This window comes from Augochlora pura, chromosome 1, assembly GCF_028453695.1.
Source record: "Augochlora pura isolate Apur16 chromosome 1, APUR_v2.2.1, whole genome shotgun sequence".
Lineage (NCBI taxonomy): Eukaryota > Metazoa > Arthropoda > Insecta > Hymenoptera > Halictidae > Augochlora > Augochlora pura.
In genome coordinates this window covers 17,377,359-17,403,029 of record NC_135772.1, presented here as the reverse complement: position 1 = coordinate 17,403,029, position 25,671 = coordinate 17,377,359, and the positions used below count along the sequence as shown (strand labels likewise).

The 25,671-nt window shown below is 43.9% G+C and overlaps 1 protein-coding gene across 11 annotated transcripts in view; it reads right to left on the bottom strand.

Moving 5' to 3' along the window:
- LOC144471129 (CUGBP Elav-like family member 1-A) overlaps positions 1 to 25,671 on the bottom strand; it is a 359,655-nt gene that overhangs the window by 155,126 nt on the left and 178,858 nt on the right. For all 11 annotated transcript variants that reach the window (XM_078182896.1, XM_078182905.1, XM_078182914.1 and 8 more), the window contains one exon: positions 7,116 to 7,285. In XM_078182896.1, coding sequence (XP_078039022.1) covers positions 7,116 to 7,285 — 170 coding nt within the window. The remainder of the gene's footprint in view (positions 1 to 7,115; positions 7,286 to 25,671) is intronic.

Genomic DNA, 25,671 nt, shown 5'->3' with positions numbered 1-25,671 from the left:
GGGCGCGAGAAATAATTCGAATTAGATTGCGGCCGTATAGAAAATATGCGGCCGGCAAAGCGACGCGCACGCGAGACCTCCCGGGCCCCTCCAGGACTTTAATACAATTTCGAATTCCATCGCGGAGCCCCATTTAAAACTGTCAAGCATGAAATTCCGGAACGAGAAGGACCCGGAGCGAAATGTCAGAATTTTCGAGCGACCGAAACGCAAAACGCGATTCAACCCTCGCGCCCCTCTCACCCCCTCCGCCTTGGCGAAGGATCGAAACTTTTCGAAGCTATCTCGTGTCCACCGGCTTGCATAAATAACGCGACGCGGAACACCGTTTATTTTCGGTGGATAGGAGAGGAAGGGCTCTCTCGGCGGCGGTACCGCGGGGACCACCGCGGCGGCGGCGGGGGGTGCTGGAGGGAAAACGCGGGGGCGAACTTCCGGTTTCTCGGGCAGAGTGCTCAGGGAAGCAATAAAACCTCTATTTAGCCGCGTGCCTGCATACTTGCTATAGCTTCTCTCCCGTTTTCTTGTTTCCCCCTTATAGCTCGTGGATCTCGGCTATCGGCTCGGAACCAGCGATCCCGTTGCATTAACTCTTTCGTTCCTGGCGAATTTATTCCCGCGCGAACCCGGGCAGCGTGGAATAATGGATTTCTTCTCGTTACGAAATTGATTCGTTCCGATGACGCGCGTGACGTTACGCGACTGTTAAAATGTAATTACGGGGAAAATGTACAGGGTGTTCTAGGGTAATTCTATGGAAAAGAAGAAATCGAAAAGGAGGAATCAAATTTTTTAATTTGAGGCGTTATTGACAATAATTTTTGCATTAATGATGTAAATTAAGTAAATGAAGTGAATGAAGTAAATTAAGTATAATAAATTATTTAATAATAAATTAATATTTAAGTAAGTAAATCATATGTCTTAGGTTCACTCAAATTTATTATAAATCTACACGAAGAAATTAGTAACATAGCTAACGATTAAATTGACGCTAATGACTAAATTTAGAATTTTATGCAGTATTAAAAAAAATGAATAAAACATTATCCCAGCAAAGCTACACTGTAATCGATATAACACCGAATTAGCAATAAATTAATAACAGCGTTACCGATATATCAATGAAAATCTAAAATAAACACCGGTATTATCTCGATATTCCGATCGAGCAAGAATAATTAAAAATTAAAGCGTTCTAATTACATAAATAGATTATTGTAAGACATGTTTTACGAGATCCGTGAATTATATAGAACGACAAGAAAATAATACCGGGGTTGTTGAACTCCGCTTAAAATAATCTTGGTAATTGTAACGAAATTCGGAATATCGGAAAAATTACTGATAGATATAGGTAAATACATGCGAGGTATTCCTGGATATCGGTTTCTATAATGGACGAACGAAGCTACGACCGAGAATTACAGTGGTATAATATCGGTGTTTTCCATTCCGATGGTATGCATCCCCTTTATTTAAACGCAGAACAGTAAAAATATTTCCAGTGCCGGTAAACACTGTGTTATATTCCTGTCGAGTAAATAAAATTATTAATAAGTAAAAGAAATGTGCATGTAACTGTGGCAGTTTGCAATTAATGCTGACAGTTTCTGTTTTGCATAAATTCCGCGGTTTATTCGTGATAGTAACATTTGTAATGCTATTTATGATATTATAATATTGTTATAGTATTATAGTATACTATACTATATATTATTATAGTATAAAATTATTAATAAGTGAAATGAACGTGCATACAGCTGCAATATCTTGCAATTAATGCGGTGTATATTTTGCATAAAAATCAACAATTCGCTAATGATATTAGTACTATTTATAACATTGTAATATTATTATAATATTATAGCACACTATTTTATATAACAATACAGCATACTATAGTATTTAATATTACCACAATTATTATTTTAAATATTTTAAATATTTTTTAACATTTTCCAAAGTATCGTTCTGTAAATTGTTATAACAAATACGGTAACAAAAGGTAAAGAACATGTGCCACCGACCGCGAACGGTTTCCAAAAACGACGGAAAGTTCGTATCATTGAAATTCCTGGAATCGCGATGATTTGTGTACGAGCGTAACACATTTTTCCAGTTCCATTTCGAGAAGAAAAGGCTCGGAGGGGGAGGGGGGGAGAGGGTCGCGGTGCGCGGCGCGGCCAAAACCCGGGATTCCGAGAGCTATGGTTTCGCGAGCCAGCGACGCGGGAAACGCGGAAATTCTGAGAACTTTCGGAACGATTAATCTAGACGAATTGTAAACGTCACGCGCAGCTGCAAAATTGATGGTAGCGCCCGGGAGTACCGGGTCCGGACGAAATTCGTTTGCCATTGTGAAAATTTAACTTGATTACCCCGACGTAATGGCGAATTAATGTGCCCCGAGCCCCGCGGAAGCCGTCTCATCGAATCGCATTTTTGACCGCCGGTGCACGCTGCTACACGGCCCGGCCGGCGATCGTCGGTCGACGTTTCTCGCCGTAGGAAAAAAAAACAAAACGATCCGACATCGAAGCTCGTCGGCGAGAGAAAGCCGCCGTCGAGTAGAATCGAAACGGTGGCACGAGAAGTTTCCCCGATCGAAATTAAGCAGGTTCGGCGCCGCCGATACTTGCGTCTTCGGGGGCAAGTTCGTCTTTACAGGACTAGCGCGAGCGCGCCGACCCGAAAACTTCCGAAATGCCGAAACCCGTCCAATTTATCGGAGTCTCAAAAAGTGTTTGGCTCTGTTCGATTGGCTCTGCGCGCGCGAGAGCTACCGGAATTCGATACTCTCTCCGTTACTTTGTGATGGGAACGACAAGAGGGGAAGAATCCCGATCAAACGAGCCAGTCCCTCCCTCCCTCCCTCCCTCCTTTTCCCCGAGATTCCCTTTCGGCTGCTGGTATTCGCTTATCCTCGCGACTCGGTAAAATATTCCTTGTCACGATCGAGCGCCCAAGAATTTCCTAATTCGAGTTCTATCGGGCCAGCGGATACCTCCCGCGCGCGCGAAAAAAAAGAAAGAAATAAATAGAATCGAGTATCTCTAAACGACGAGTTACTACTGTAGTCGGCGAGACCGGCGCTCCTTTAGGACTCGACAAAAGCGTGACACGACGAGTGCGTTCGAAGGTGTCGAAACTTAAAGGCAAAGGAGATCGGGGCAAGTGGTGCGAGTCGACAATGGATCGGACAAACTGCTGAAACTGATAGTCCATCGACGACTGCGCTTTCGATGGGGAATGTAATCGTTGAGGGGACGCTAGTTCTTAATTTTCTGTGGAGATTGCAAGGGTTGAAGAAGACTATTTTAGGTATGGCATGGTGAATTAGTTTCTATGGTGTTTGGAAAAAATAGTAGACATTTAGTGGAGTAGTTTTAAAACGTGGGAAATAATTTTTTACTGGCAATTTAGGTATAAAACAATACTTAATTTGAGTGTTAAGACAATACTTGATTTCAGTATAAGACAATACTTAATTTAAGTATTAAGACAATACTTTGCGTGCATGTGTATTAATTATTTTAGAGAGAAACGAGCCAATTGCACAGAAGTAAATTTCACTAAAATCGCGGTCAAAGTATAAATAATTTTTTGGTTTAAATATAATGAATAAATTACGTAAGAGTTAAAAACTAACTAATTTATAGATATAGTATAAATACTACACCTATCATTGTAATAATTTACCTAAAATAATAATTCCTTTTAAATTCTTTTCGATATCATAGCAACTTTTTCAGTCTACTATAATTTACTATATTATCAAGAACATTAAGACACCTAACTCGATTTTTTAATATCTTTCAATTCGCCATGTTCTCTTGCAATTTTCATTTCTCTTAATTACCAAAAACATTACTATACCATCCGCCATCTCAATCAAAGACATTTGTATATTTCTACCACGATTTTAACTCGTCACTATGAATCGCCTCAACCAAAAGATCTCAGGTTCAGCGTTGAATAGGCCGAATGCCGCATCCGTATAGTTCCATACGGCGGCATCGAGAGCTCTCGAGGAATCGCGACACTTTTGTATTTCGAGAAATACCCGCCGCCTCGGCAGAGATAGCCACGGTTTATTCAGGAAACGGGACATAACCGGCGCCCGCCGCTCGTAAATCAATTATCGGTTACTATTTAGGGCATAGAAAATTGCTTACGGTCCCCGCCCTGTATTATCCGAATGCCTCATTAATTATCCACGTTCCGATTCTATCTGCATCGGTAAATGGAAATCGAATTACGTGTCTGCTACCCAAGAATCTCATTTTTTATTCCGCCGGTCAGGTCGTCGGCACAACGATATTCTCAGCCGTTCCAAATATTTTCTCTGTTCTTACCGTTCGCCCGTGATTAGATCGATATCCTGGATGCATTTGTTTTCACTTTCAAGTTTTCTACAGGTGATCATTTCCTCCGCGACGATGCTGTTACTTGTGAAGCAGAGTTCCATGGAAGCGGAGCATTTGCACGCGAACGATGTATTTCCAATTAACGAGAAGCAAATTGCGCGACTCAGCGATTCGGAAGACTTCGCTTCGCGCGAGATAGATTTCGAAGTGGCCGAGGTAAAAGACTAAGGACACGGAGGGTTCTCCCTTCGATCGATAGCGAAAGGACCGTGGAAGTGCGAGCACCACTGTCCGGGCATCGATCCTCACGTGTCCCACGTATACTACTTATTTTCTACCGGCTCTCTCTCTCTCTCTCTCTCTTTCTCTCTTTCTCTCTTTCTCTCTTTCTCTCTCCTCGCCTTCCACGACGAAAATTAGGACGGCGATCCGAGAAACCAAGACTGCGAGTTAGGGCAACGCCACCGCTGAATTAATTCAAGCTTTCCTTTCCTCTCATTGTCGGCACACTCTCTCTGTGACCCCATCGCAACCTCCCAGTATGTCCTAATTAATTTTATAGAAATGAAATGGGTCGGATTTATTGAGATTTCTAACCCTTTGAATCTGTCTCCGGCCTCTTCGTTCCCCCGTGCGTCAAAGCAGCTCGATAATTTTCTCTTCGCTAATTAGACCGCGCAGTCTCTACGCAATATAAAGATTTGTCCTTTTAATTGCCGCTAATAGACGTCGAATAAAAATATAGTTTTCATGAAAGGGGTTTTGAAATAATTTCACGGTTATGTAGAAGATCTCGTATCACAGAAAATGTGTTCTAATTAAAAATGTAATTACTACATTCCAAAATTCGCTGTCCATGAATCATTCCGATAGAAATTATTGTAAAAGTGGTTGGCCGGTTTGATATTAATATTGCCACTCGAATATTCATCAAGGCGCTGAAAAATGAGAATTTCAAATGTGGGAGTTTGTTTAATTTAGTTGTGTTGTTAGCGTGCAAGAATGATTAACTTTTCTGGATTTTATCGTTGGGTTATTCCTTTTGTCGTGAATCGAAGGGAGATGATTTATTAGGTATAATAAGGAATTAATCAAGGCATAATATAGTATAATACTGTTAAATATAATGTATAATACCAGAAGGAATAATATAGTATAATACTAGTAAATATAATGTATAATACTATAATGTGTGATATATAATATATCAAAACAAATAATACTGTATAATACTATAATGTGTAATATATAATATATTACAACATATAATACTGTATAATACTATTATAATATAATTTAACACTACTTTTTAATTATCCATCTTTTTTTATTCTACATCTCTTAACTCTTTCATATTTGACTTGATTATTCCTCCTTCCAATGCAAATCGCCGAAAATTAATTTGGCGTTCGATCGAAGCGATCCAACAAAGGAAAAGAGTTAAAATTGCAACGGCGTCCGGGGGTACGCGGGAAATTAGAGAAGCCCGCGATAACGCGAGATCGCCTTGCGAGAAAGGAAACACGGTTGCAATCGTGAGGCGCGAATGAAATATTCCCGTTGAACGTTTCCGTCGCGATACATCATCCGACCAGAACCGTTGCTGAAATCGTTCAATCTACTCGGGTGCCCGGCGCGAGAATTATTTTATTCTCGAATTATGTTCGCGTGGCACGGACGAACAGAGACTGGTTTAATCTCGGTCTACGATCGTGTCGCAACGTTTTATCGTCCTTCCTGCCATCGTAAATGGTGTCCATTTTCTCTCTCTCTACCTATCCTCTACCTCTTTCTGTCTCCCCCTCTCCCTCTCTCCTTCTCCCTCCGTCCCTCTCTTCCTTCCTCTCTACCCCTGTTTCTACAGCCCCCATTCACTGTACATCCATTCGCGCTTGTCATACGAACGTTCCATTACCAAATTCGACGATCGCATGCAACTACGAAACGCGTCCCGATTAATTCGTTTCTTCGTTGAACATTTCGCGAACAATTGACTTCTTAGCAACGAACCTATGAATCGGTTGATCGAATTCTTGGATAGAGGCTCTGACGAGTGAGTGGTTCGACCGGGCTCGTTCGACGACGAGAAACGAGCGGACCAGGGCTCTCGCTACACACGTCGTCGAAAATTCACGCGAGCAACGGCGCGGCGCGGCCGGTCGGCCAGTGGCGCGCGATTAAAAATAAACGACGCGAGACAATTGAATTCTGCTCGATTATCAGGAACGACGGGGACGGGCAGAGAGAGAGAGAGGGCGGTGTAGTTAATAGAATTGCCACAAGATTAAAGTATCTCTTGCTATGCGGCGGACTAATGAAAAATCTGTTCGTTATCGAATATTGCGATACGGAGGATTATCGAGCGGCAGAGAAAAGTTCCAATAATTAAATTAACGTGGCTTTGCCCGAACGTGCCCATAACTCGATCGAATTCCGAACGATTGCGGCAGCTGTGACGATTCATTTTGAACGTGAAACCCCCGACTCGCTCGGCGTCCGGCGTCCGGCGTCCGGCGGCGGGAGCGGCGGGGAGGGCTTTTAGGTACCCGGGTACGTACCGAATATCAAATTGTAATTTCGCCCGGTCGCGTCGCCGAAAGTTTCAAAGTTCCTCGAAAATCGAGGCGGCGCCGTTTTCATCGGTGAAACGGGTCCGATCGGGTTGTCCCCCCACCCCCATTTTTTTTCTCCTTTTTTCCCTTTTTCATCGACGAATTGCTAGTTCTGCCGTTCTTTATCGCTCACCTCTATGGCTTCCGGTGATCTTGTCCCGCAGGATGTTTATCTGATGCACACGACCGAACTCCTCGAACAACGTCCTTAAATCGTCCTCGTCCATGTCGTGCGGCACCTGGCCCACGAACATTTTTATATTGTCGGGATCCGGCTGCTCCATGCCATTGTTGTTCATTATACTGTAACACAAAGCAACGGATTTTCATAAAAATATGATTTCAAAATATCATCAAAATATTATTTCCTTACATTATTGTAATACAAATGTCAAGGTTATGTCAAAATATTATTTCCTTACATTATTGTAATACAAATGTCAAGGTTATGTCAAAATATTATTTCCTTATATTATTGTAATACAAATGTCAAGGTTATGTCAAAATATTATTTTCTTACATTACCATAATATAAATGTTAAAATATCATTCTCTTATATTATAATTATAGTAACAATTGGCATTCGGAATTCAGCACCCGTTATCCAGCTAATTACCAGCGAAACGGTTTCCCCTTTCACGGGAATCGAAAAATTGTTATTGTGCAAACAAAATCACTCTTCGCGGCGTAATTACCCACTCCATAGTTCTTTCCGCGTTACGGCCGCGCGCTGGCGCGACGACTTCAAAAACACGATACTCGTAAAGCTGCGCCGAGTTAATAAACATTTTCATTTGGCAAAGCACACTTTGGAATCGATCTACGTCATATTCGTTTTAAAAGCGCGCCGCCGCGGCTGCACGCGGAGCTCATTACACGGGGGGCGATAAAAACGCTTAAGCGTCTCGCTCGTTCGTATCAAACCGAAAAAACAACGAGCTGCGACGGGATTATAACGCGACTCGATTCGTATCGCACCTTGCTCGTTCATCTTCGAGTTCAAAAATATCAGCCATTTATTATAGTTTACGCTGCGCCGGCTTGTTCGCGTAATTTCACCTTGTATCGAGCATCTCGTTCATTCTTTTGTTAAAAGAACAAATTGCGCGGAGACAATTGTCACTGTAGACGGACGATTTATTTATGTAAAAATTTAGGAAACCTGATCGATGTAAGTTAAATTAGGAATTGATATAAACACCATAAGTATAGTAAAAATATTGAGAGAAAAGGTAATAGAATTACAAGAACAAATGGCGAGGAGGCAGATGAACGATTTGATATCTAAAAATTTACAAAACCTAAATAATCGATGCAAGTCAAATTGAGAATTGATGTAAACACCATAACTCTGGTAAAAAAGGTAACGGTGTTCCGAATCGCTCGATTTATCTTAATCTCATGATTCCAAGAACACGCACCCTAATTTATAAAAATTACAATACATTTCGAAGACAACGTTCTCCGAATCAAATACTCGTCCCTACAATATTCTCACCCACCATAAAAATAAACGAGATATTCCATGGCGTCGTGTCGAATGGGCCGCTCGTTTGATTATACGTCAGGAAACATTGAACGGCTCTCGACTGATTAATCAAACGCGATTTCGGCGCGTTCAAAAAGACGAATAGCCATCGAGGCGGGCGACCGATGAATGAGACAGAAATTTGAATGAACTAATCCCACTTCCCTGAACAGATATCGGCGATGATTATTATTAATAATCCGCAAAAGCGAAACGGGGCTCTCTCTCTCTCTCTCCCTTTGAGCCGTAAACGAATCGAGACTTCGCCACCCCCTCTCGCGTTATTTCTCTGGTTCGAGGGTTACCGGTCGAAATTTAAACATGGCGGGCACATTCCGGAATGCGTTAGCGTTCCGTCAGTCGCCCAAAAGACTGAGTGAGCCACGTTTAATTAAGCCGGCGCAGATGTTTGATCAGAGTTGGAGGGGAGGAGAGGTTCTTCCAGCGTATGTGCATACTATACTATATCTCTGTGGGGCGCTTTTAAAACTTCCACTGTCGTCAACGACCGGTAACCTCGATCGGATTACAACCATTTGAGAATCGTCCACGTCGGTGCATGGTCCGTGGGAACCATACTCCCCCTCTCCCCAGCCCCCAAATCTCATCCAAACGGATTATCTTGTCGCCCGTCTGTGCACGTCTTTCATAATTTTCTAGCTGCCCCATCGGCCCGATCGCTTCTCCCCCGTATACGAGCTCGTCATACTTTTCGTTTACGGTCGCGACAATCTTGCCGATGGGGTATGGAAGCCAATTACTGTGCCCCGATAGCTCCCTAGGGAGTTTTCGCTGCTGGAAAAAATGTTAGCAATTTAAACGGCATTTCTTGAGGAATATTTCTTTTGTCGATGACTAAATAACCAGCCCTTACAAATATAAAATAAAAAGACCAAAATAAAAATTTTACGCAATATTTAATACGCTCGCATAAAAATCCGACATTTCAGACGCGCCGATCTAACATCACAATCCACAGCGGCCGTGTCTTTCTTATTCGGTTTATCGACGACCGACGCTAATTCGTACGGGAATCAAAGTACACGCGATACGAGGCAAGTTGCAATAAAAGCGGGCCCCGTGGAGGCGGCGCTGTCGCCAACAAGGTAAATTACGCCCATTAGCCGTTTTATCGAAAACTGTTCCGCGAGCCGTTTATTATACCTCGCTTTAACTCGGGAATGAAAGGTGTAACGTGAAATTAAAGCACAAAGAAACACCGTAACTGGTGCGGGAGCAATCTCGCGCCGCCTTCGCCGAGCCGTCCTCGTCGTCGTCGTCGTCGTCGTCGAGGATACACCATGGATCGTAACGCATAATTGTAAGAGGGTGGAGAGGGGAGGGGTACCGTTTTATTGGCAGTATTTCGGTTTGCGCGAACGGTTCGCCGTGCAAATATGAAGCGGCAGGAGGTAAGAAGGTCGTGGGGTAGGGAGAGGGCGACGGGTTTTGCGAGATGAAAGAGAAGTATCCGACAGATAGAAAAGGAAGAGGCCGAATAGAGACGTAAATGCGCTCCTTTGATGTAGTTTGCCCTATTGGGCCAAGCCGCCGTGCCGCCTCGCGTCTCTCGTTCCTTTTTATTTCTTTCTGGCCGGGCTGTGTTCCCCGGGAGAGAGAAAGAGAAAGAGAGAGAGAGAGAGAGAGAGAGAGACCGTTCTCGGATCGGCAGCGGAGAGACGCGCCCCGTGGAAGCGGCGTCTCCACTTTCGACCTCGCCACCCTCGAGAGCGGAAGGAGCAACGTTCCCTGTTCCCCGATAAGATAAGGATCACGATGCATGTATATTCACTCGAGCGGTAATCCTAGTTGTGGCCTGATAATTGAGCGTTTCGCTATGGCGGGAACGTATACGAGCCATTATTGTCGAGACGGTATCGGCGCTCTGGCCCCGTAATTTGTTGTCGCCGTGCGTCTTCAATGAGTCACGAGATTTATCGTCGCCGCGTTTCCTATTACACGCCTGGCCGTGATTTATCGCGTATCGGTCACTTCGCGATAGCTTCCAATCAAACTGCGAATATCTGATCGGTGAGCACACCGTAAAACGTAAGATCGCGGGCACGGTCACTTTGAAAATTTCTCCTAAACTTAGCAGTACACAGATGGAGATCCAGAATACTATATTATTAAGAAGATGTATGTCCTTATGGTATATTAATTATATTATACAATTATAATTATTTTAAATTAATTATATTATACAATTGACTATTGCAGTCAACTGACGCGAGTGGAAAATGATTTATTAAAAAAATTATAAATTAATAGTGAAACTCATGTTAACTTGTTAACTGTTACGAAACTTATCACGACAGTAAATGCTCTCGTTCAACAATTTGACAACATATAGCACCTGTTATCTATCACTTAGACCGATAAATTAGTGGAAAACACGTCCCCAGAAGTTGCCCAGCAATAATTATTAATATCGAAGCCTCGTCACATTGTTACGGCAATTATACTACGCACCGTCGACATAAACTTTTTTTATTGAAATAATTATATTCGCAGGGACATCGGGCGTTCTTGCTTCTATATCGGACAGTTCGCAACTATTCGAGGTGCCTGTCCGGCCGTATAATGCGAAGCTAATTATTGTAAAAACCTTGTAACTTTTCCGCGGATTCGTTCTCTTCGCCGACGGTTCGCCTCGAACAGGCTAATATGATTCGTTCCCGTTTTATACGGAGAAATTAAGGGCAACGTTAACTATGCCTTTGCATTACAGAGCGCATAATCTGTCTTAATTAACCGAGTGGAAAAGGAATTTAATATGTGCATAGTAATGAATTTCGTTCCAGCCAGGAAGTAATATCATCCCCCAGGTTTCTGTCAAATTCACCGCGAATCTCGAACACACTGACACGCTCGCCGCGCCGCTCTCTTGCCTTGCGCGCGCGCGCGCGCGCCCGCGGAATTAAACGTTTATGGGAGGAATCGAAGCGGACCAGAGAAACCCCTCTCGTTCGTTCGTTCGTTCGTTCGTTCGTTCCGTTCGTTCGTTACGCTGCGAGTCAAAGAGACCGGTTCTCCATCGGCGAAAAGAAAGTGCATAAAGTCCGGGCAATAAAATGAATTAAGAGAATTCTCTCCTCCCCGACCTGAATCGAATAAAGTGTTCCAACGTTGCGCGCTTGCCCCACTGTTCTTTGCGCCGCGTTTTAGCGGAATCGTAAAAAGATGATACGCGGAGAGAGGGAGGGCTTAATTAACCCTCCGGAAAGCATAGAAAACTTTTCCGTCTAATCGCTGTTCTCCATTTGAGGTTAATGGACTCGCACTTGCTCGCTCTTGAGCAGCTCGCGTCGATTTATTTACTTTAGGAAGCAGTAAAAATTTAATATGATTGTTTAGAGGGTATCCATTAGCGTGATTGCAATTTTATAAATTTTTAAAAGTTGAGCTTCCACCAATTTATTTTTTTTTCAATTAATGAAACAATGGTACGTGCAAAATTTTAGGACAGATTGAGTGGTTGAAAAATTAGCTATAGATAAATGCCACCCTTCATCTGTGTATTATATACTGTATAGTATACTCTATAGTATACTGTGTGGTGTACTCTATGCTCTATAGTCTACTGTATAGTGTACTCTATACTCTATAGTCCACTGTACTCTATACTCTATAGCAGACTCTATACACTATACCTATCTTATTAATACTATATCAACAGATTCATAAAATGAATATTGTTGTACGTATTTAAATAGCCTTAGGTCAATCTATTAATTTCTTTAAAACTACCAAATGAACATAACTTAAACATAACTTGATCAAACCCTTAACAAAATCGTGACATAACTTTGACATAACCTCAATTGACCCATCACACAAACGCTCACATATTCTTGCTTGATTTAACTAATCAAGCTTACAGCATCCCATACATCCCATAAAATTCTAAAAACGGATATTAAAGAAAAAAAATTATTAAAAGAATCAAACGCTGTCGAATCAATTAAATTGTAAAACAAACCTAAAAGAAAATTCGCGGAAAAGTGCGTGCGTTCGTTGCACCGAAGTAAAACGTGGGCGATGAAAGATTGGAGGGCAAATGGAAGATTGAACAATGGTTCCGGGGCGCGTTAAGCGGTGGAGGTGTGCTGTCGGCCCGGTTTTGTTTACCTAACTCGTCAGAATCCCTGATTAGTTAACCTACTCCGCGGGGCCCCCCTTTGATTCGAAAAGAGGATAACCAAGTCGATGGGGGGAGAGAAGTCTCCTCCCCGGGGAGGAACTACACGGTATTGTAACGACTGCTCTTTCCTCCGCGGCTCCGTCCTCCGCGGCACGCTCTATAGATCAAGATGAGAGGAGCCGGCCGACTGGAAAATCGCTTTAAACCTCTCTCCACCCTGGCTAATATTAACTTTCTCTTATCGTTTCGCGAAATTCCCGAACTCTTTTTTTTCCCTCCCCCTCTCGCACACCGGATCGGACGGGAAAAGCTATATCCCTATTGCTAGGCCTTCGCCGATTCACCCGGCTCCGAGGAGGGGGGGGATTAATTGCTGGGAAATTTCTTTCTCGATGAAAAGCTTGCCTTAACTCACCCCCACCTCGTCCTCCATCTACATCTCCATCCACCCAGTCTCTCGCCTCTTTGCGCCAAGAGCAATTAATTTTGACGGTGAATGTGGCTGATTTCGTGGCGCATTGTGGACGATTAACGATGCCAAAATGAATAATTAAAAAAGTTGTTAGCGTCCGGGACCTGCGCCGGGTTCTATATCACAGAAGTGCAAGAAGCTCGCCGATCCAATTCTTTGATCATCGATTTCGCGTAGTTTTGTTTTCCTGTTCGATTCGAAACGCGAGATCTTTTCGACGAAGAACTTGCGTTCCGATGGAAAATTGGCTTTTCGATGGGAAACTACACTTTTACAATAAAACGAGCCTGCTGCGGCTGGTACGATTGAACGGGATTGATATGATGGCGCCGAAAAAAAAAATCGATCTATTCGATCCGACGAATAGTTTCACGGAGGGAATTCCGCGTGGAAAATAGTACAAAAATTCAAAAATTCGTATTTTATCAACGATGAATAGTTCCCGCCAAATATGTGACGAGTATGGCTCGCCATTGTGCGGAGTATAGTATAATAAAAATATTGTAGGATGTTCGAACTATTGCATTTAAAATATTTTAAATGCATTTAAAATATTTTAAATGCAATAATTAGTGATTAAATCACTTAAATGGTTAAATATTGATGAGAAGAAGACAAAATTTTAGGAATAGTATCTGATTTATTTCAAGAACACCTTTTTTACCTGTTCAATAATCTACGCAAGCCCGTAGCTTCTTCCTGCTCGCGAGATAAGTAAATAAGTAAATAAATAAATTCGTAACAACGCTCATGGCGTGTTTTATACAGAAATAAATAGTTGAGGCGCGTTTTGGAAACAGTCGACGCAAAACAGCGACGTATTCCCGATACCCGATGCAAACATTTCCCCATGAAATGTTAAAGAACGCGACTCGCAGGGCGGGGCAGGGCTTCTGAATGTTACAACAGAGGAGAGACCGGGTTCCGTTACAGCAATATGGGGAAAGTTGGTACGTAGGAAGAAGGATATGGAAATTCTGTCTCGAGGACGGGTCCCTTCATCGGGCAGAAGATATACCGGAACGAAGCGGCGCGGAGCACGCGAGAGAGAGAGAGAGAGAGAGAGAGAGAGAGAGAAAACGAGCAGCGTGTAAAGGCGTACCTGTCCACGGGCTCGTTCCCTCGCAGCCCCGTTCTCGGACCCGTCCACGTGCTCTCACGGCCGAGTTTCGCCGGTCGTCGAGCACGACCACTCGCGCGGCCGGGAGACGCATTAGCGTTTTACGCTCGACAGGGAACGCGGGTCGCGACAGTTTGCTGCGGCGTGAAATCGTGCTCGCCTAAAGTTACCCCACCGTTGAAATAGCGTGTCTCGGGCGTCGCCCGGTTTGACACTCGGCGAACTCTTTCGAGCTCGCGCCTTTCCGTCCGTTCCCCCCTTGGCTTCTCGGTCAGACTTTCTTGTCCGAGGGGTCCCCCGCTATAAATCTCCAAACTTGAAAAGTCGTCGAGCGACGACGGCGGCGGTGGCGGCGGCAGAGCGGCAGCGGGGCGGTGGCCGGCGCGCACGGGAAAAGTTGTTCGGCGTGAGCAACCGCGGCGCAACGTAAAGTGCATAATAATTAATGAGATAAAGTTGGAACCGCACCGCGTTGATAATTTTGTTTCGTACTTGCGCCCATTATCTGCCATCGTCCGGCGCAATAGCCGCAATACCGCGACACCGAAGCGTCACTAATTTTATGTTTTTCGCGGTTTATCGGCGACCCTTGCCCACACGCCTCCTCCCCCTCCCCCTCCTCCTCCTCCTGCTGCGCGCCCCGACGCTATCCGGCCCGATCGATATCGGCTTTATTAACACTTTGTCGGTCGGATGATGAGCGTTTTTTTATCGGCCACCCCCCTCGCACGGCGACAACCGGCGTTCCATCATCGAAATCACTGTGCGATGGTATTTTCACCCGCGATGGTATTTTCACCCGCGATGTTACAATTTAATCGGTAGCTGGCCCGACGACGACGACTCGAGGGCGACGTTAACCCATTTCGCATGTAGGAAAGACGAATGGGACGCGACGATTTCAGCATCGATCGTTTCGCGGCCACCGCATTATCCGAAGTGGTCGACGCGGCAAAGCTACTTCGCAGTTATCACAATGATTAATTGTTCCTACCGCGTGTTTCTTTTGCCAGCGAGCACCGACGCGGCGTCCTTTCAATCCGGAGGAATTAATCGCGCGTACGCGCCGCTGACGCAAATGGCTGAAAAATTACCGCAACGCGGCGCGACATAATTTGCACCGCGAACCGAACATCGCGGTCCGTTCTTTGTTTCCACTTCGAAATTGCTCCGAGCGGAATACGATTCTTTTTTCATTTTCTTTTCGCCGAGAGTTAATACATCCGGCGAACGCCGTCGCGCGATCGTAGCTGCGTTTCGAAGCGCGCGCTTTACAGAAAATACAAAGCGAACGCGCGTTCGATCGCGATGGGAAACAAACGAGTTTTATTAAGGAAATAACTTTGCTTTTAATGTGAAGCTTTTAAATTGGATCTCCATACAATTCTTTTATCAAGAAAATAACTTTCTGTTTAATGTCAAGCGCGGGCGCGGGCGCGCGCGCGCGAGCTCCAAGGAAACGAAGAAAAGTTTCAATCTTTTAAATGCCCGAGCAACTACGGGACTCCACTTTCTTGACGCATAAATTAAGTAGACTTTATAACAGAGAGATCCGAGAGTGCTACCGAGCGCGATGAAGGGGTAGACGCCTCGGTGCAACGGCGATCGCGCAATTTATTAAATGAATTATTTTCTTCAAAGCGGAACGATTTTTTCTACAACGATGTTATTTCAACGAATTGTAAGGCGCGACGCGAGCTTTTTGAATAACTGGAGCAATGTTAACATTTATATGGCTCCTGCAACAAATTCTCGCGAACGGAGGGGAAACATTTTTTAACTTTAATTCGTTAATTATTAGACGATGTAAATATTATTTTTTATTAGTATTTAAGTTCGATCTTTTACTAGCATTTATTAGTATCATCTACTCAGAATCATGTTTTTGTTGTTCACGTGATTTATATGTCATGCTAACAAGTATTTTAAATTGATCAATCTATTCTGTTCCAAAGCTATTTATTATTATTTTTAATATTACATAAAATTAAAATATATTACTGCGTTACACACATCTAAACTTTAAAAAAGGAATTAATAGATATTATTTTCCCAACTTAATTTTATTTACAATGTATTATTATTCAATGAAAAATTATTTCAACTAGCATCACACCTGTGTATATACTTAATACAATAACAAATGGTTAATTACGTATCTACTTGTAACTAATATATACAACAATTCATCCATTGCATACCAAACGACTTTTATCCGAAAACAAATTACAAACTGCACACTTCAGAAAAATCGAAGTGAAACAAACATTTCTCCGTATAGAAAACAGCTGTCTAGCGAAGCGTAGCCGAAGCACAATTAATGTTAATTAGAACACGCGGAACGGCTCCGCGAGTCTGCGTGTATATCCCCCGTAACGGGGGATACATTATGTGTCGAAGACACGTCTAATTCCGATTACGCGAGCCCGTCCTGCACTTGGCTGGTTGTCAGCCCGCGTGACGTCGATTCGTCATCGATCCGGTCCCCGTTCTACTTGTCATCGCGAGCGCGGCCAGGTCATTCTACGTCTCGTCCAGAGACCGTTCGCGCGCTCGCGCTCGCAACCGAGAATGACGGAGTTCCCTTCCGGCGGCCCGGACGACCGGAGAGCCAATACGTTCGCTTTCGTGGGGACCGGCGGGGTCGCGACGCGGCACGAGTCGCAGCAGCAATTTGTGCCGTGTGTCCCGTCATCTTAAGAGTAATTGCGCCCGGCGATTCCCACTAATTAGTATCGGCGCGTCGTCATCAATCACCGAAGAAAGTCAACGAGCCGGGAGGCTCCGGCCCGTCGAACGCCTCTACTCTCGCCGTGCCACGGGCCTGGAGGGTAGGAACTGGTGCGTTCGAAACGGAGAAGGAGGAGGAGTCGGAGGGGTGACGGGGGGGGGGGGGGGGGGGGTTGATCTTCGAGGACGATCATGTATATGTATAGGTTAGTTAGGAACAAACGGCGTGTCGCGTAATCTCGGCACTCGTGCGAGACAATGGTATTTCGAGGCGAGTCAGCAGAGCGCGGAGAGAACCGGAATTCCTCGAGCCCGTAAGAGATAATGCGTAATTTAGGGCGATTCCGATGGCTGACTCGACTCTAAATAATACGTTCGGGCCGCGCCGCTCCCTCCACCTCCACCCCCCTCCGGACAATAGAACAACGGGATAGGCAGCGGTCGCACACGCGTGACCGTTCACGGATTTATCTTCGGGTTCATCTAACGTGAAAGATTGATGCAATTTTGCCGGCGGGATCGCCGCGCCGCGAATCCCAATGAACGAACCCGGGCGGGGGCGTAATCGAGCACTCGCGATACACCTTTCTCCGCGGAACGAGCGACGGCACGTTTAATGAAACCGGAGGAAATCGACGGAGAAAGAGCAAGTTAGATAGAAAGAGCTAGCTGGATAGAAAGAGCTAGCTAGCTAGAAAGAGCGAGATAGATAGAAAGAGCGAGCGGACGAGATAGAAAGAGTGAAAGAGGGAGAGCGCGTAAGTCCTCGAAAGACCGCCGTCGACGTAAATGAATATCGAACAGCTTCCCTTTATCAATCGATCCGACCTCGCCGTCGAAACACGAGACCGGCATCTCGAGAGCGTGAGCGAGCGCGCGCGCGAACACAGAACCACGGTGAAAATGATCTCCAGCGAAAAATTAATTTCCGATGGCTCGCGAAATTCGCCCGCCGCCTCGGGACACGTTTCCTCCCCCACCACTCCCCCCGCCCCGCGTAACAACGTCCCGAAAACCGTTCGACGGGAAATTCTTATTTCGTTGGGGAATTTCCGCGAAAGTTAAGCTCGCTCTCTCTCTCTCTCGAGTTCCGCTACTTCCCGTACGAGGTTAGGGCTAACAAGGGACATCCGCAGAACGTTCGACACCACTTTTGATGAAACTCGGCGTGCTCCCGGAATAGGCAAAGTTAAGGAACACGTAGTTCCCTTCGGCGGGCGAACTTTAAGGACGAAAGAGATAAAACTTGTCCTGGACGCTCGTCGCCGTCGCGTCGTCCTTTCGGAACGATATCTTGCAAATTGCGGGTGAAGCGCGCCGGGTAACGGCACTCGCAAGCGCGCGCGTCGCGCCTGCGATGGCCCGTCTCCTATTAGGGGGAATCGCAGTCTTTATTTTTCTGCGAATCGGAGACGGAGACAGGTTGAGAGACAGAGGCAGGAACTCGGAGAGAGAGAGAAAGAGAGAGGAGAGAGACAGATAGACAGACAGACAGAGAGAGAGAGAGAGCGAGAGAGAGCGAGAGATCGCCGAAGAGAGACAAAGAGAGCCAGAGAGAGAGAGAAGCAAAGAGAGACAAGGACAGACAAAGAGAGACCAAGAGAGACAAGGACAGACAAAGAGAGACCAAGAGAGACAAGGAGAGACAAAGAGAGCCAAAGAGAGAGAGAGCTAAAGAGAGAAAGAGAGAGAGAGCCAATGAGAGAAAGGAAGAGACAGGGAGAGAGAGGCAAAGAGAGAGACAGAGAGAGAGGCAAAGACTGACAAAGAGAAACAAAGAGAAAGAGAGAGCCAAAGAGAGAAAGAGAGAGAGAGAGACAGGGAAAGAGAGGCGAAGAGTGACAAAGAGAGAAAAAGGGAGAGAGAGAGAGAGAGAGAGAGAGAGAGAGAGAGCTGGGCACCGAGCGAACGAAGATCGCGGGCAATAACGAGTCGCCGAGCAGAAATTGAAGTAACGGTTGCGTGGCGTAACCTATTACACGCACACGCACACGTGGCCCCGGGATTCTCGTGCCAATTAGGACTCTGTAAGGACGAGGAACGCCGAGGCGTAGGCGATCTCTGCCCTTCAGTGTCTCCCTCGGGCTCTATTCCCCGTATCCTCGCTCCTCTAATTAGTCTGCCCGATAAACTCGATTACGGTGTCTCCAGCTGCCCTCCTCGAACCTGACTTCCACTCCCTCCCGACCCCCTCGCGACCCACCACCCCGCTGTCCATTCAACCCGATGCTCAGCTATGCAAGCGCGACGCTTTTCGCCCTTTTCCCATCGCAAACAAACACTGCCGGATCTTTAACCCGGCGGGTTTACGCGGCTACTTCTTGAACACATGTCTGGTCGTTGCTAAAATATGCGTTGATTATTATTTGGGATACGGTTGGCGATAAGTATAGTAATTGGGTGGACGATGTTTAGCATGAAGCATTTTGTCATTTAGTATTTTGAACGGGAAGTAATTTGTTTGTTAGAGATTAGGATTGCTATTGAAATTTTTGTAAATTTTAGCATTGGAGGTGGAAGGGTTATATGATTTATAGAAATCATGTAAAAATTGAACCTTCTATTTAAAAAGCAAAATTAATATAATCGACAAAATTGACAAAATTGAAATATTATTTATAAAACATTGTATACCAATGGCTACCAATGATTGTAAAAAATATACTGCGAGGCTGCAACAATCGTAGCTCCTCTTCGAAAATTGTCCACTTTTGTTTACAATCCGATGGACAATGGGAATTCACCGTAATCGGCGAACAAGGAAGAAGATTCGACGCCCCGTTCGCCGAGATAATGGACTTTGAAGACGTTGCCGGACGCGCGCTATGAATCCCACGAGCGAAGACTTATGGAGCCGAGCGTCTGAGACCTCCGCCTTGATGTACTCGATCCCCACTCCCCCCTCTCGGCCAGGTGAATTGTTCGCAGGCAAAAGGCATTAGAGAACCGTTTCAGGAAACTAGTGAGACAATTCACCCTACGACCCTTAAAATATTGGTAAAGTTTCAAAAGTGGCGGGCCGCCCCGGACCCGTGAAACGAAACTCTCGACGAGGCCATTGTTCGGTGAAACAGGTAACTTCACGAAATCACCACATATATTACCCGGGGCCCGCGGTATAGCAAAGGAAAGCACACCAGATACGTTTAACTTTACGCCATTCTGCAATCCTTTTAGCTCTCGCCGTATTGCGCTACCTCGGAGCGCGATTCCGTTGTCTGACTGTGACGGTCCCGTTCCACTTGCTCCGTGCCGCGCCGATCAATTATCGACGCTGTCTTTTGCATCGCGGCTATCGCGTGCTTTTCCTTCGCGGGGCTAACCCTTTCTTCTCGAAGTTGTTTCGAGTCGAGATTCAAAATAGCTCCTTCGAGCAACTGTATTTTCATTTTATATTATTTAGTATAATTTATGGATACCTAAAACTATGACTCGTAAATCTGTTGCACTTTTAACCCTTTCACTCAAATGGTGACTCAGTAAAATTATTCTATCACCTTTCAAAATCATTTTTATATTAACAAAGACGTAAAATGTATTTATTATAAGTCAGAAAAATTATTTTAGATTTACAGTTGAAATGACTTCGATTGCGAAAGGGTTAACAGTCTTCTAAATAAAAAGGTGCTTATTAATGCATTCGTTCACAAATAACACACCTGCAATGTTAACATAAACAAGCTTATATAATCGGTTAAAAATTAACATTTGTACGCGAATCGCGCGTGCCCAAATACAAATCACGAACACATTGATATTTTAATTTTCGCCTTGTAAACGAAATGATTATTATTTAAATTCGTTGGCGTTCCCCCGCAAACCGACGCCAATTCTAATTAAGCTTTTATTCGATCCGATACGAATTTTGTTGTGTCATTAGCCAGGTTTTAATATTATAGAATATTTTCGCGCGATAATAAACTGACAAGCGAATTCGATTTAACTCGCGTTGCAGCACGCGAAAAAATAATTTTGTTAAGCCGCTGCCAAGTCGGAAAACTAAAATATCGACAATTCAATATAAATTGCCACTCTTTTCATTCTTATAAATACGTTAATTATTTCTAAAACCCGAGAAGTTTAATATTAAAATTACCAAAATTCTCTGCACTTGACAATGTTGCTAGCCGAGTTTATTTTTACTCGAAGAGAATGCCAAGTAAAATCAATTTACTCTTATAATAAAAATATAAAAAAATTATAAAAATAACATTAAAATTTACTCTACACTTTACTCTTCACTAAAGGACTTATAAAATACCGTATCATACTATAGATATTTTAATACCGCTACACCTGTACGACAATATTCCTTCAAAAATAAATTACTTTTTCCACAAAATGTTTATCATTTTCAACACGCGTCAAATGGACGTAGATATAGATGTACAAGAAATCTCAGTAAACGCGGCGTTAAAGATTCGACGGAACAGTGTGGTGGACGAGTTCGGTCGCCGTCGAGGATCGTCGAGCGAGAAAAATTGCGGGACGTCGCCTAACGAGAACCGGTACGAGACGAATGGCTTAGAGAGAGAGAGAGACTCGGCGCGGCCGCCGCTTCCACGGTTTCTTTCGCCGCCCTAAGCCACCCCGAAGAAAGGAAACCTCGGCTTTATCCCTTTGTCGGAAATTATCGAGCAAATCTTGTTGCTCTCTAGATTAAATCTCGCTTGCGCCACGGCGTCGCCCGCCGGTGGATCCGGGAGGGAGGGACGGGAACCGAATTGTTTCTGATTTCGGGGATACCGACAACTTCTAATTGATTGATCCCCGCGACCAATTACTCAGCAAAGCCGAAACGAAACTTGACGGGGGCCCCGGATTGGAACTTCGATGCGTACGGCGAACCGGGGAGCTTTCAGTTACTTTTGGTCGTTACAATTACCGTTTGATTGATCAAGACCGAATGCACACCTTTCACGGATCGTAGGATAGCGTTCCATTTAAATGAAAATGTTCGGGATCCGCTGGCGTAGTTTTAACTATTTTAACTGGGTCGTTTTAACTATTTTAAGCAGGTCGTTTTAACTATTTCAAATGGCCGATGGAAAATTAGAACTTCGAACGTTTATAACTCCGGGAAGATTAAATAAAAGCAACGCGAGGCTATTAAGCTTGGGGAAAGTTAAGGATTTTGTAAATCAGCTGTAAAACTCTAATTGCCATTAATAACGTAGAGCACGATTTTTGATATAATTGAGTCAAAATAAAATTAACATTAATATTTAACTAGGTCCAATATTTGATATATAACGTTTAATTAATACGTACTACTTGATTAATATTTGATATATAGTTAACATTTAATATTCAATTAACATCCGATATTTCGTTAATATTTAATATTTAATTAATTTCCAAATATCAGATACTTTTCACAGTGAGCAAAATTAATCATATAGATCAAATAAATATTGTTTAATGCTAATGTTATCAAAATATAGACATATTGACAAATTTAATTACTTACTATTTAATATTTAATACATATATTTAATTAATTTTCAAATACTAGATACTTTTCACGGCGAATGAAATTAATCAAATAAATATTGTTTAATGCTAATGTTATGAAAATATAAACATGTTGCTAAATTTAATTACTCTATAATTATATAAATGTTTATGGCCGAATGAACGATCGATAAAGTGTTAACAATATAACTATTTGATTCTCTGATCCAAATCATATAGAAAATATCCAAATAATATAGACCATCGGCGAGCATTGTAATAATGAAAACCTCGCGTCTTGATTCTTGCGCGGGATTTCGAAAACCAAGATAGAAGAGAGCGCGGAAGATGAACGGCCGCGCAGAGGTAAAATATCCGTTGCTTTCGGAATTTAACAAGGGACAAAGGTGTATCGCCGGACCTCCGACCTCGCGGCGGCAAGTACCGGGAGGAGGCCTCGAGCACCCTCGAGAGGCGGGTCCGTCAATTTCCGTGCTCGTTAGGGGTGGGTATTTATTCTTGCTTCCGAGCGGGCCCCGGTCGTACCACCACCACCACCACCACCTTACACACCATAACGCCACACCCCTTCGCGACTCGCCTCGCCGATGGATTTTAATTATTTTTTCACCCCTGCGCTTATGGTTCGTCCGTGACGTCGTCGGGGCAGACGCATCCGTCGCCGCTCGGCTCGATTAAATTTAAAAGCCAAAACAGCCAGACGAACATTCAAGATCCTGTCCTCGCGCGGTCGTCGAGGGAATCTCGTTATACCTTTGTCGGCTGATTGCACGCTTAGCCGGGGCAACGATTATATTCCTCCCTTATTTTTTCGCCGGGACCGAGACAGCGTGTGCGGAGCGCGGTCCGTGGCCGGCGAGGATTTACGCGCGATTATTCCCGTATAATTAACGGTAACCCATCGCCGACCGGAAGCTCGCGCGAACGAAACGTACGTTCCTTCGGGCGAAAAGAAATTTTTCGAAAACGTTGCTCTCGGCGGCGATCGGATTTTTACCGGATAAAATAACAACCGTTGCGAGCCAGCGAACCGACCCCGTGCTCTCTCTCTCTCTCTCTCTCTCTCACTCTCTCTCCCCATACCGCCTACCCTGTGTTCACACTTTTTGCTACCCCGGCTACAAGGGAAAGTTCGATGAAACGATGGGGTCCCCGGTTGTTTCGATATCGCGCAGCAACAAACGAGTGTTTGTTTAGCGGGCAGAGTTGAGATCGGTTACGCGGTCGATTCGTCGGCTCGTTCAGTCAATTCCGACGATGTGCGGTGCGTCGCGTCGACGAATAAAACGGTCCAGATTTTGGAGAAGCTGGCGAAATATCTGGTGTTCGTGGGTTCAACGAAATGCACGGAATAGGCGGATGAGGAGAAGTATTCCTTGACCTGCTGTTAATTTTCAAATAAATTTTAGGAAAATTGTTAATCAATTTTTCGTACATTCAATAATATTTATTATACAATTTAATTTAATTATCTATAGCCTCTAGCTGGCTTAATGGTAATTTGTAAATGTATCATTTTTGAAAACTAATGTATATTTCAAATGAACATATGCATATTTATTGAAACTTGAGACATAGCCTAATTCGTGAAAACTTTCAGGTGGACCTAATAGATAAAATATTATTCGACCTCTCAACATCCGACATTTTAACCCTTTGCACTCGAGTGGTGACTGTGAGGCACCATAAAATTGTTCTATCACGTTGCAAAAATAATCTTTATACTAATAAAATTTGTATCTTGGAAATTGTTAATTATATGTAATAATTGTCAATTATATATCCATAAAATATACATTGTTATATAAAATGGAAATACTATAAAGCCAGAAAAATTGCTTCAGATTTCCAGTTAAAACGGCTCCGAGTGCAAAGGGTTAACAGAGCCCCCCTAAATCGTCAGCTTCTCGGTGAGGATCGGGACGATGTCCATTTTTTAGGCCTCGCTTAACGACCGCGTGGATAGATAGGGCGGATTCACAAACTCGACCCAATTCTATCGTTGGTAAAACAGCAAACTCGCAAGCTCCTAGGAGTTTGCCGATGGTAAACCGTACCCTTTTCCCACTTCAATTTGTCCGGTTTCCTGCGGTCGTCCTTCTCTCCCGTTTCTCCCGCCGCCTTTGCCGTGTTTGCTAGCCTATGTCGATCCCCGTTTCTTCCTCGTCGTCCCGGCGCGCGCGCACCCGCGGACGGGGAACAGACGAAGCGGAAGAAGCGGCCCTTCCCGATTAACCCGAGTTTTGAGTGTTTGGAATGCCGGATGGCAAACTGTATCCCCCCCGATCGCGCGTGGGAATCGAGCGAGGCGACTGCTCTCTAAGCGCGCGTATTCTCGGGTTACGAGGTTCTTTAGGTTGCTTGTTCGCGAAGTCTCCGAAACTGTCCCTTAACCCTTCGCGCTCCGAGCTATTTTAATTCGATGTTTAAAATGATCTATAGTATTTCCATTTACGGTAACTTAACGTATTCTATATGATGTGTTTACTGAATTTATTGTAATATTATAGGGTTAAACCTTTGCACTCGAAGCCACTTCAACGGCAAATCAGAAATAATTTCTCCGGCTTCTAGTATTTTCATTTTATGTAACAAAATTCATTCTATGCATATGAAATTTTTTATATCGAATCTTTGTTGCTATAAAAATGATCTTGGAACGTGTAACAACAATTTTAATGGCGTCGCAGAGTCGCCACTCGAGTGCAAGGAGTTAAATAATGTTAAAGTGAATATATTACAGTGTTAAATAATGTCAAAGTGGATATATTATAGTGCTAAATAATGTTAATTAAATAATTAGTAAGAAAATAGTGATCGGACACTTGCACTTCTAAAAATATTAATAATAGACTGTGGCTGCGATGAATGATGAACTATAGAATGTGGCGAAGATGACAAAAATTGACAACAATTTTCAAACATTTGACAGAATGCGAACTTCTCTTTAAAATCCCAAGTTGCTCCGCCATGACAATGGAATTAGAGCTCGCGCGACGAGTGGATTAATAAATAATATTCACCGGGCCATTTTATTTCTCTCGAGACTTCGCTGCGAGCCTACTCGCTTATATCTTCCCAACCATAATCAGATAACGAATGCCAGAGTACAATTGTCATAGTACGAATAAAATTACGTCAATTTTCGTGAAGTTAATAATTCATATTTCGTAATGCAAAATTGCACGCCGAGCGCAATGACGATCGAACATTACGACA